This window comes from Plectropomus leopardus, chromosome 20 (assembly GCF_008729295.1).
Source record: "Plectropomus leopardus isolate mb chromosome 20, YSFRI_Pleo_2.0, whole genome shotgun sequence".
Lineage (NCBI taxonomy): Eukaryota > Metazoa > Chordata > Actinopteri > Perciformes > Serranidae > Plectropomus > Plectropomus leopardus.
This window is the reverse complement of record NC_056482.1, coordinates 7,993,123-8,005,559: the sequence shown is the minus strand read 5'-3', so window position 1 is coordinate 8,005,559 and position 12,437 is coordinate 7,993,123. Positions and strand designations below refer to the sequence as shown.

The following is a 12,437-nucleotide window of genomic DNA, read 5'->3' as shown; positions in this document are numbered from 1 at the left end:
GGCCGGCCTGCCCTGCCCAGCAGTGGGCCATCGAGGCCATGCAGAAGGGCCACACGCTCCCAGCAACGGGCCATCCCTGATGCACCTCCCCGGTGTAAAAGCTAGCCCAAGTGGCCGGTGTCCTAATAATACACCCTCAGAGGGGGATCTGGGCGCAGCGTGAGCAGGTTTGACAGTGCAGGGCGTAATTAACGAAGGGAACAGAGAGGAAGAAACAGACAGCTAAAGAGAGCAACAGAGAGTGACTGTACGAACAAGGGAGGTGGGGGAGGGTGTAGTGATGTAATGGCATGGCATGCTTCCCCATTAGGACACAGTTGAAAGTGATCACAGAGTGTTTAGATGTGTTGGCAGAACGGGAGGATAGTTATAAGTGAGACTTATCCCTGGCTGAGGTGATACTAAGAGGGATTGGCCGTAGGGGTTTAGACAGCCTGAGGTGAACTTAGCAAACTGCCTTGTCTCGCCCGTCAGGATCTCAGGACTGATGGCTGTTTGGAGAGGAGAGACCACAGGTTTAGCAGCTACAGAGCCAGTGTGCGAGTGTTTGTACTCGTGTGAGAGATGGACTGGCCACAGCATTTGAGTGATAATTCAAAAGGACATTTGAAGCTGGTTGTTATTATCATATTTGTGTCCCTAATGACTATGATTCATGATGAAATTTTTCTTACCACCTCCACTGTAAGGATTTGAAAAAGTAAAGACAAGTGTGAGGAAGCACGAGCCTCTTAGCTTTCCAACAAAACTTCAATGCAACAGAATCCATTTCAAAAATACAGACAGAAAGAACTCCCCTGGAAATGCCTGTAGACAAGTACTTGAGATGATTTCTATTGATTTGAAATGTCTGGAAAGTTGTTAGAGATTCACATTCTTTGCCACCTTTAAGGCCTTATCTGCACGCATACAGACATATTTTCCGCAATTCTTTGGCCTCTCGTCCACATGCGAGCACGGTTTAAGAACACCTTCTTTTAAAACACCTTCTAAAGGCAGATTTTTCAAAGTTGTGGATTCTTTTCATCCGTGTGGACATGTAAGGGCAACAATGACATCATCTCCTAAATTTGCACTTGCCTATTGCTACTTTGTGTAATAAATATGCCCCAAAACAATGACAACAACGACAGCCTACTGCTATGTTTCTGTTTAGTAGCACTGTTTGGTCTAAACACTAATGGACACTTGAAGGTAGTATTGCTGCACCACTTCACAGATGAACAGAGGCGTCTGCTGTGTCACTGAATGGGTTTACCGGGCACAAGCCCAGGCCCCAAGTTTCAGTTGGCCCCCTGGCTGTCACCTGCAAAATGTCACTCAAATTACCACGACCAGGAAGAGACTCAAAATGACAACAAAGTGATGCAATGGAACTGCAAAGAGACACATAAAGACTGCAAAAATACATGATATGACCTCCAGGAGACACAAAACCACTACAAACAGACACAAAACAACAACAAGGAGATACAAAACGACCCCAAAGAGATATGAAATGTCTATAAAATACAAAATATGACCTCCAGGAGATGCAACATGACTACAAAACAACATCAAGGAGATACAAAATGACCTCTAACAGACATCAAACCACAAAAAAGAGGCAAAACCACCACAAACTCTGTGTGTCTTTCTCCCACAGGAGAGTTGACGGAGGCTTTTGTATATCTGTGCCCAGGGGCCCATTGTTTCATAATTCACCCACGCTCAACGTCCACTGTTTAAAGTCTGCAAGAAAGACATAATATTGATGTAACTTAAATCACCACCTACTAGTCTGGAGTCATTTTTGCCTTTTAGTTTAGACAGATATTAATTGAGGGTTGTGTGGAATTATCTTAATAATCTTAATAATCTTAATCAGGGTAGGGAGTCCCAAACTCTCTCAGGGGATAATTTCTGTGTTTACTTTCAGTCCGATTGAATGAGATGATTTCTGTTGATTTAAAACTTTATGGAAATCCATTGGATGCACATGCCCTCATTGCCCAAATTTGACATTGTTCTTCTTTGAGTCTGCATTTTCCAAAAATAGAAGTGGTGTGTCAAATCTTATCATAGCCAAGGAATATCAATATCTCTTAACACAGCTCCTCAATTAAGGCGGAAATTTGCTGATGATACACATCAACTTCTTGGACAGTACGACGGTATATGTGAAAAAAAAAGTTGTTCAAAACTTTTGTGGCTCCAGAGGGAGAACTGGATAGCTGTCTGGCTCATAACCTTTTTGAGTCTGATAAATTGCCTCAAGTGATGTCACATGAGTCGGGCTCTGTCAGAAAGACTGCTGGTGTGGAGTTTGAAAAAAGACCTCTGTGGCCTGCTCTTCATCTCTGCTTGAGGCTAACAGCTTGAGGCTACATTAGCCGCATAACACACTTACATCTCTGACTGAAATGTGCTTTGAGTTGCATTGTGGGTAATGGAAGTGTCAGGTCTGACAAATAAGAAGAATGCACAGAATAAAACATATGATATCTGCTGCACCGATTTTCATCCATTTTTAAAAAAAAAAAAAGTCTAATATAAAGATCATTATTGCACAATCCACGTCATTCGTCTCAAAACTCAACATCCTTTCCCAGCTTGTCTACCTCCCTTTATCTACATCTCCTTTGTGATTGGTTTAGATTTAATAACAGACATCAATAAAAGATAATAGCTTTTACCTGAATTCACCTCATCAGAAGCAAAAAAAAAGCCACTCTCCCTGATAGTTTGTTCTGTCAGTACACTGTATCTGCTGTTAAGCATCACCAGATTTCTAAGAGAAGTTCTTAATATAACTCGTCCAGGTCTGACTGTGGCGATCTGAGCAGGACGAGCTCTGCTGCTGCTTCGGAGCAGCATGGTGTCCCTGCTCTGTCCTTCTTCTCTCCTCCTCCAGCACAGTCACACGTTGCCTCCAGTAAACATTTACTTTTGCTTGCACGCACACACACACACACAGACAGACACACACAGACATAAACAACACCTGCCTACGCAAACACACACCTAAGACACATTTACACTTGCCGACTGCTGTTTTGCGAGACATTTTACAGCAAGCGAATAATCACCGTTTCAGGTAATTAAAGTCAAAAGATTTGTAATGCGATACGTGCACAAAAACATGTACATTTTTCAGACACGCCATATTCAAGCACGGTAACAAGATCCTCCAGTATGATAGAAAAACCTCCAACAAAATAAAAGATTAACGTTATAAGTGAAAAAGCAATATCCCTTTCTCTTCCCCTCTGTGGCCTTTTTAATGGGAGGGTCATTTCATTCGATATTTCTCCAAAACAAAATAAATTGTCCTCTCTGAGTGTGTCCCTACCTTTATTCCCCTTGCTAGCAATATAACTTAGAAACTTCTGTAAGTGGAGGAAGAATGAAAGAGGAAAGAGAGAGCATGCAGGGCGGTGACAGAAAATATTTTGGGAGGGGGCAGAAATGGTTGTAAAAGCGATGAAAGAGACGGCGAAGGGCACGCAGAGCGCAGTTTTCTTAGTGCTTTATTTCTGTGTAAATGCACGCCGGCAGTTTGCTATTTCTGCAGACAACCAGCAATGTTTTATTACTGCTGTTGTGTTTAAATGCTGAAATGACTCCTATAAACTGTAAGATGAGGTCACTCACAATCGGTCCTCTTAGCCGTGGCGCTCGGCCAACTTTAGCACTTGAGGAGTTAATAATGACTGTCTAGAATCCTATTGTTATCCCGCCAGTGAAAACAAGGAAGTCACTCATCGCAGAGGCATCATGGCGGCTGTTGTCGTGGAGACAGGATCCCAGCGAGGATAATTGCTGGAGGGGCTTAGCAGTGCGGGCCACCTGCCGCAGCAGTTGGCCGGGATCTGTGTGTGTATATGTATGCGTGTGGGAGAGTGCAGGCGTGTGTGTGTATCCTGGCATAGATATAGTGGGCTGGGGCAGAGTAGTGGCAGGAGGCAGAGTGGGATAAGGAGGACAGGGCACACAAAGGGCTTAAACATAACCTCGCGCGTAAGTCTCTCATGGGGGATAAAAATCTTCCAGCCTATATTACAATACATATCACCTCTACTGTAGTTAATCCTAATGGGCTCGGAGAGGTCAGAGCAGACTGGTGAACAGCAGCATGCAGCTTTCTGACCCGACGCTCAAATCCAACAAAGAGACAACAGGACGTAAAAGAAAAACCAAAAAACTTTTTGTAGGTTTTGGATCTGCCTGCATGCAAACACACTTACTCTCAGAAACGTAAATGCTGTCACTTTAGCAGCTAACCTATATGGAGTATCTGGGACAGTGTGACAGTGCGATCATTTTCAATAGGATTTGTAGGTCGAGGGTCATCCCCAGAACAACAGTCTACTAATCCAGTCCCGTGTGTGTAAACGTGTGTCTGGACTAAGGTCAGGGAACGCACTAATGGAGGGAACAAAAGCAGCAGGACTGCTACAGCACGGAGCAGCTTTCCGCACTATAAAATGTGACAAGTTGATTTTACTACTTAAATCTAGGAAACCAATTACCTCAAAAAAATGTTTAATTTACTTGTTTAAAAATCAACCTGAAAACAGCAAACAATAACATACAAAGAAAAAAAATGTAAGTAAATATACTATTAGTCTTAAGTTATGGTTACTTTATATCAAATTAGGTTTACATAAAATGTAGTTATATTTACTTAATTGTGTATAGTTGTTGCAGCTCAAAAATGACAAGTTTAATTACATCGATATTTCCAAGTTTTAGCAACTTCAGTACACTAAGTACACTGAGCTGGTTGCAAACTAGCCAATGATATTCGTATATTCAAAAACATGTCGACAAAACAGAACTTGCAGATCGCCTTGCTTCATCATTGGCAAAATCTTCTTTGTCTGGTCAAGTTAAGTTAGACTAACTCAGACTTCTGATGCTGCTAACAACAGAAAACTTAATTATATATAAAAAAGTAAAAATAAATCAAGATTATTGGTTATGTTTACTTTCTTTTTTCAAAGCAATTGGATTTCATGATTATTTTAAGCAAGATCGACTCGTCAGATTTTACAGTGCACAGCAACAAGCTCCTCTCATTCACATTACCTTTTCCGGTAGCAGTTGTTTATGAGCGTGGTAGATTATCATCCTAAGTGCGTTTGCGCCGACAGTGATCTCTATCTGAGTCAGTGCAAGGGGGATAATTGGGTTATCAGATCGAGGACAATGCTACGATGTCGTCCCAGTGAGGAGGGACATAGATTATCTGCAGGTTTGGCGGTAGAGAGGCTGTTGTTTAGCTGCTGTGTCTTCACATGCATTATGATCCTGTGTAGTGTCTTCTGTGCTGTACAGCTTCCCTCAGCACCGGCCCAGCGTTTGCTTGTGTTTGGAGTTTTCCCCACTCTGCGTTGTCACCATAAATCAGATGATTTATAATCTCAGCCTCACAGAATTGTAACTTTTGCTTTTGTTATTAGACCACTAGAGTGGGTTTGACTGACTGCTCACTTTCCCCTCGGTAGAGTCCAATGACTTTGTTCAAAAGGCAGAACTGTCTGCAGCTTCTGGGCAACAGACGTGAGAAAGCGAATGGTTGAAAAGACGCGGTGACACATGATCTGTGCTTATTGCTGTTGAAAAGGCCAGGTTTTTTTCATGGTCTGATTGTGATTATGTTTAGGGTGTAGCTAGGCGTCCCCTACTGGACATTTGGACATTTACATTTAGGCAAACTCGTGGTCACCCAAACTAGGACCCCTTTATTCCGTTGGGATTTTCGTGATATAATGTGTTGCTGGTCTCTGAACGTTCCCATGGTTATTGGTTTATCCACCTACACTATCAGGATTGTTGTCTGTCTGTGCAATAAAAGACTGACATATAGTTGTGTGTAGGTTCTTCGCAGAGCTATGTGCGGTGGTGTGTCTGTGAAGTTCTGCAATTATACCTCCAAAACGAGTGCACTATAGTTTGATTTAAGTAACACACGTAAAGCACACATTAAACATGGCCTAATAGCGACATTATTAAACAAAAGAACGATCCATTATAGCTCATAAGGTTCACAGACAAAACAACTGTCTTGTTCTAGACACCACACAAATTGTTTTGCCACACAAATACAGCATGCTAACATCATTAGCATAAGCATTTGACATTTTAAATTGTATAAATTAGCTTAGCGACTTCCTCGACTTGCATAAAGCCAGGAAAACCAGCATATATTTCGCAAAATGAAGCACCATTTTAATGCAAAAGGTTCACAGAACCAACACCAAAACAATTGTCTTATACTAGACTTGTTTTCCCCAAAAATACAACATGCTAATATTATTAGCAAAGGCCTATGACAATTTCCATAGCAAAAAAATAGCCTCGTGGCTAGCTGACTATTCCTCTACTCATACAACGCAAGGATAAATCACACATAAGACTTAAAATGCTATTTTGCTGGGACTTTGTGTTCTCAATTTATTGGTTCTTATGTGTGACATAAAACTTAATAAAATACTCCATCCTGAGTCTTGTGAGTATTGAAGAATCAGCCTTTGCAGGCTTGAGAAGTTGCTGTGGAAAGTTTGGTCGGCTTGAATTTGTGTTTATTACAATAAACTCTGATGGAAAAATATCAAAACAAGCACAGAAATATCTCAAACCACTTCTTAATCCACTATCCATCTGAATGCTCGGTATGTTACACACTCATAGGTCCTTGAAAAATCTGGCGAAATACACCATTTGCATCTCAATATGTAGGCGTAACTATTTGATGTGCTTTCATCACAAATAACTACACGCTGTCAACAGTCAACTTTTTTTTTCTTGCTTTCACAGACCTGCAGAAACGTCCGGATTTATTTCAAGAAGTGTTGATACTTGAAAATTTTGGGGGGTGATATCACTTAACAGTCATTAGCTGAACTGAACTTAAAGAAGTTGCAGCATTAAGTAATATTAATGTTCCGTATATTTGTGTTCTCAGTCTAACTGCAGTATCTTAATCATGGCTGTAATTTGATAAATGGCTGAGTAGGCGAGTTAATGTTATGCATCACTCTAATCAGAGTAAGCATGGATCTGCATAACATTTCACTCTACATTGCCAGGATTAAGAGGTGTCTTTCTGCAAATTTTCCTTGAGTTTAATGATTTATATGGTTTAGAAACCTCTGGACGTCGAAGAAAAGGCACATTAGTCAATCTTATTATTATCATCAGGGCCTGTATTCATCTAACGGCTAAATATCAAACTTGGGAATTAAGAGAAAGATAAAATCGACTTTATGAACTTTTCGAATTAAAGCTTTTATCAAATTTCTTAGGGCTTTAAAATTCTGCTAAATTCAGGAGAGCTTCATGTGTGATTCAGATTTGGGTAGATTTAGACTAGCTTTTGATTACAAAATTTCACATCACTTTGGGGGTGTTTTTGTTTTGTGTTTAGAGGTGCAGACAAGAAGAATAAAGATGGAAATAATTTTGTTGCAACCACTTTTCATGCATCTTAACTGTCCCTAATTGTCAATGTGGTAAACAAAATTTCTTGCTTTCTGCAGTTTGGGTTTATATAATATCAATTCTAGTCAAATACGCATTATTTCATTCATATGTATACATTATTATTAATATATCATAAACAACACACAGTAACACAGAGTAAAATGTAATGCCTGGGCCTGACTGCCTGCATGAGCATCTCATGACAGCTACCTTGCTGAACTACTGTGGCTCGCATGCGTGCAGTGTTAACACAGACAGTGTTGCTGCTGCAGAGCTGCCTATTGCTATAACTACTGTATTTCCACAATTGAAAGCCTGTACTCCACTCATTTATAAAGTCGTAAAGCTACTGCACGGTCCTACTAATATTTCACAATTCCTGTTGTTAACAGATGATTGTATTCTGTCCACAGAAAAGCTGCCATAGAGCTTTTATTTTGAAATGGAAACAAAAAGTGTCGAATAAAAAATAGTTATATATTTTTTCATGTCTGTGACAGGTATAAACACTAAAACTGAAGAGAAAGGCGGTACCATGTTAAAATGATTATCAAAAGACCATTTTCACTTTTTTTTTTTTTTTGCTGAAAAACTACCCAGCTGAGTAGCAGCTACGCTGCAACTGAACAGCGCTACTCACGTGGGCATTAACACTGCTTTAACTGCATTGAGGCTGCTTTAACCTGTCAGCACGGGTGCAGAAAAAACAAGATTCTGCAACGCACACATGCTGGTCATACAGGCAGTGTGGCCAGGAGGGGCTGATGTCGAGTAAAATCTCGTCTCTGATTGGCTGTTTGTGCTCTGAGTGTACATGCTATCAATCATGTGATCACCTGAGAGTCACTCTTAAAGGTTACTATTACTCTTTGCTCTTCAGTGAGTCTTTTTATAAATGCGTCTTCTTAGTCATTTTTGGATGCTAAAAACACACAGTAGAAAGTTTTTTATTGTACTGAGAAGAAAAGATAAAACTGGTATGTAAACAGTATGAATTGCAAACAAGCTACTGTTATTCATGTCTCTGTCACATGCAGGTCAAATGTTTAAAGCGGCAAATATTTGATGTCACTGGGGCTCAGATTTGCCTGCTTTGCCTCTTGCTGCTTGTCATTTGTTCTTTGTCATATAATATTTAAATATCTAAAAATATTCCACAAATAATTCTTGAAGTAAATCTGCTTTTTTTTCCTGTAGTTGTTGTTGCCAACATAATTTCCATTACTTTCCCAAACAGCATTTCAAGATGAGCTGGTCGCAGTCTTAAACACTACAATTAGAAGTAGTAATAACACCCAAGAGCAAAAATAATAAAAGGAACAAAACAAAGAAGAAAGGGGAGGAAGGAAGAGGTGGAGGTGGGAGAAAAAAAGAAGGATATTTTAAGACATACTCTGTACTCCATCAAGAGCTTGCTAGGAATGCAGTAAAATTTGGAAAGACTATTGGATTTCCAATAAATAAAAGAAGAAGGATAACATCAGCTATAAAATGTAATCAGCAAGTGCAGAGGTTGGAAACACAGTCGGGTGGAAATTTCACAGGCATCAGCAGCTAATTCTTAACCTAAATAAAATTGATGTATTGTATTTAGAGCAGAAACTGATTTAGGTTTTTTCTCTGGACAATGAAATATATCATTAAATGTGATGACAGCGATGGAAACAACAGTTTTGGGGCTTGGAATTCTCAAGTAATGGTACAAATATGAAACAGAATTTAAAAAAAACACTGCCTATGTGTGATAAAGTGGGAAAATAATACAAACAATGACCTCTTTGATGCAATTAATGACTGTGACTAAATATCGGAGAAAATAATAATCCTTCTCAGTTTAATTAGTACATCCTGGGGGCACGATGAGCCCTCTGAATGTGATACAATCCAAACAGCGTCAGAGCTGCGTTTTGCAAATTAAGCACCAGGAGAGATGACTGTGAGGATCTCTGGGATTTCTTTGTGTAAATATTTAACTTCTGGTGGTGATGTGAATGTCAGACAACTGGCTTACAACAGTAAGCTACATCAATTTTACCGAAATGTCTGCAAATGTCTCAATATGACGAGCCAGTAACTGAGGAATTACTAATTCTTGGGAAACTTATCTGAGGGGAAGGGCTTTACATTTAGAAAAGTTTGGTGAAAACTTGCAACAAAAAAAAAAAAAAAGGTCATGAAAGGTACGGGACCTGACATTTTTTCTAACACGGAAATGTAGGAATCTAAATGTGCTGATTATGAATTTGTCTTCTTGGTAGAAAGAGGAGGATGAGAGGCGTGAGATCTCCTATTACGGAGTGAAAGGCGTTTCACAGTGCAGGTAGAAAGAGGCTCTGTGTGTGTGAGGAGTGTGAATAATCCCGTTGACTTCTGAGTTGTGTAGTGGGGCCACGGCTTGAAAGTCTTGGCATCACTAGAAGAGGAGGATCAATTCTCTGGAGTTAAAAGTGCAGCAGCACTCTGCTGTCTATGCAAAGACAGTGATGATGCACGATCCTCTTGACCTTCACACTTCCTGTTGTGTTGTTTGGCAAGTTTACTTTTAAGCTCTCTGTCCCTCCGTGCCTTGGCGTGGAGTTGAAGGCACTCATTTAAACACACGCAATGTTTTGTCGGAACAATATGGAGGTTTTTGCGGAGATTCATAGACAGAAAAAGCATTTAGTGTTCAGTGTTTACTTCTAAAATTCTGGAAAACGTAGCTCAGTTACAAAATAGGAGGTCAAGGAAATTTAGAAACAGACCATGATTTGGCAATGATTTCTAATGTTTGTGTGTGGCTCAAACATCCTGTGTATTCACAGGATGTCTCTTGTTGAAGATTGATTATGCAAGAACAAAATTTTTGTGATGCCAGCACTCGCTATATAAAACCCTTTTCATCCTGAGCCTCGAGTCTATGGTTTTTCCTTTCTCTTACCACGACAGCACAAGTCGTTTAAATCAGTACTGATATGGGAAACATCCATACTTTATCTGGAAGACTGGGAAGATAAATTGTAATTATTTGCCTTAAATGACAGTCAACTACTCTGTTGGCCACACGTCCACTCAAACAACAAATTTTCAAAAACACTTAGCTAAAAATTTGACCACAGCACATTTTGTTTTCTCGTTAATTGGGAGATTTTAGCCGAGATTACATTTTGACAAAGTCTCTGTGAGGCTGGATTGCCAAATGTGCAAACCATGAAAACTCCCCCAGGGACCCCAAAGGCCTCGTGTACACTCTGAGGCAATTACTTTGTAGTGATTTGATTAATAGCAATTTCTGATGGGGAAATATTCACAATCAAAGCACATTATAAATTGAAATAATAACCACATTGAAACCTTCATTATATCAGTTCACTTTATGTTTCTATAATATAATGTTTTCTGAAATTACCACTAATTAACAGCAAGCAAAACTGGGGCCACTTAACAATGGAGCATTGTAGTGCTTGTTGGTTTCTGGGGTTCAGGGTAAAATATAATTAAACTGCCCTGTGTGATCTGCTGCTGTGAGCTCTGTTGTGCTCTGTAAGTACTAAGTACTATAAGTACTAACAGGCAATGGACACATGCACAAAGAGCGGGGGAAGCTTGCCCTATGGCACCTCAGTTGGTTAGGAGGAGTCTGTGACCTGATACCTGATATATATAGATATAGATATAGATATAGATATACTGTATATATTGGTCAACAACGAAACAAAGAAAACAAGTGCTATTTGAAATTTATTGACTGAACAACCACGATTCAATCTTTCTGTCTTTGCCATTGACGTTATGTTACATGGGGTAGATGCAGCACTAAAGGACCGTCTCAGAGCAGATCTCTTCCAGGTCAGTTTAGCAGCAGCTGACATCCGACACTGAGTCTCTTAATGGACCCAAAAAACTCACATAGATACCAACTGCTCAATAAAACCTGTTAAATACCGGCACTGGTCCTGGGAATTACTGAGATTTTACCCATATTAAATAGTAAAAAATATATGTTCACATTTGCGAGGGGTGGTGGTGGGTAGTCTACACATTGAAAAAATATTGGCGTCCAAACGAGTACTAGAGCACTCATGCCCATTCTTGTATGTATATACACTATATAGTATACAGTATCAGTATATGAGGCTACTACCATTGGAGTCATTCTAAAACCCTGACTGATGTATTTCTGCCGTCTTCATCTTTCTTTTAGGAAAACCCATACCTGTGCAGTGACGAGTGTGATGCCTCTAACCCAGACTTGGCCCACCCTCCTCAACTGATGCAGGACAAGGAACGCAACGGTCTAATCACCTACTGGCAGACAGTCACATGGAGACGCCACCCAGAGCCACTGCTGGCCAACATCACCATGTCGTGGAACAAGACTCTGGAGCTCACAGACGACATCCAGATCACCTTTGAGTACGGCCGTCCGACCATCATGGTACTGGATAAGTCCATGGACTACGGACGCTCCTGGCAGCCATACCAGTTCTACGCTGACGACTGCATGGACGCCTTCAACATGCCACCCAAAAGTGTGCGTGACCTCTCGCCCACAAACATCACACGGGTCATCTGCACCGAGCAGTACTCGAGCTGGGTCGGCGCAAAGAACGACAAGAATGTGAAGTTGGAGGTGCGGGCGCGTTTTGCTGTGTTTGCAGGGCCACGGCTACAGAACATGGACAGCCTGTACACTCGCATGGAAAGTATGAAGGGATTGAGGGACTTCTTCACCTTCACCAACCTTAGGATGCGGCTTCTTAGGCCCGCCCTTGGAGGCACCTACGTCCAGAGAGACAACCTACTCAAGTACTTCTATGCCATCTCCAACATCGAGGTACCTGCCAGGTGAGGGTCAATGTTGACTTGGTCAGTGATGCACATCTTAACTCCTTTCAACATGACAGGATTAATTTCAAAAGAAATGGAACACTGCAGTATAAACACAACCCTTTTATTACATTTTGAAGTAACCATTACCATAAATTTAC

General features: G+C 40.6%; 1 protein-coding gene across 1 annotated transcript in view; it reads left to right on the top strand.

Moving 5' to 3' along the window:
* LOC121959794 (netrin-G2) overlaps positions 1–12,437 on the top strand; it is a 73,595-nt gene that overhangs the window by 6,834 nt on the left and 54,324 nt on the right. Inside the window, 1 exon segment of the mRNA XM_042509287.1 lies at positions 11,651–12,294. Coding sequence (XP_042365221.1) covers positions 11,651–12,294 — 644 coding nt within the window.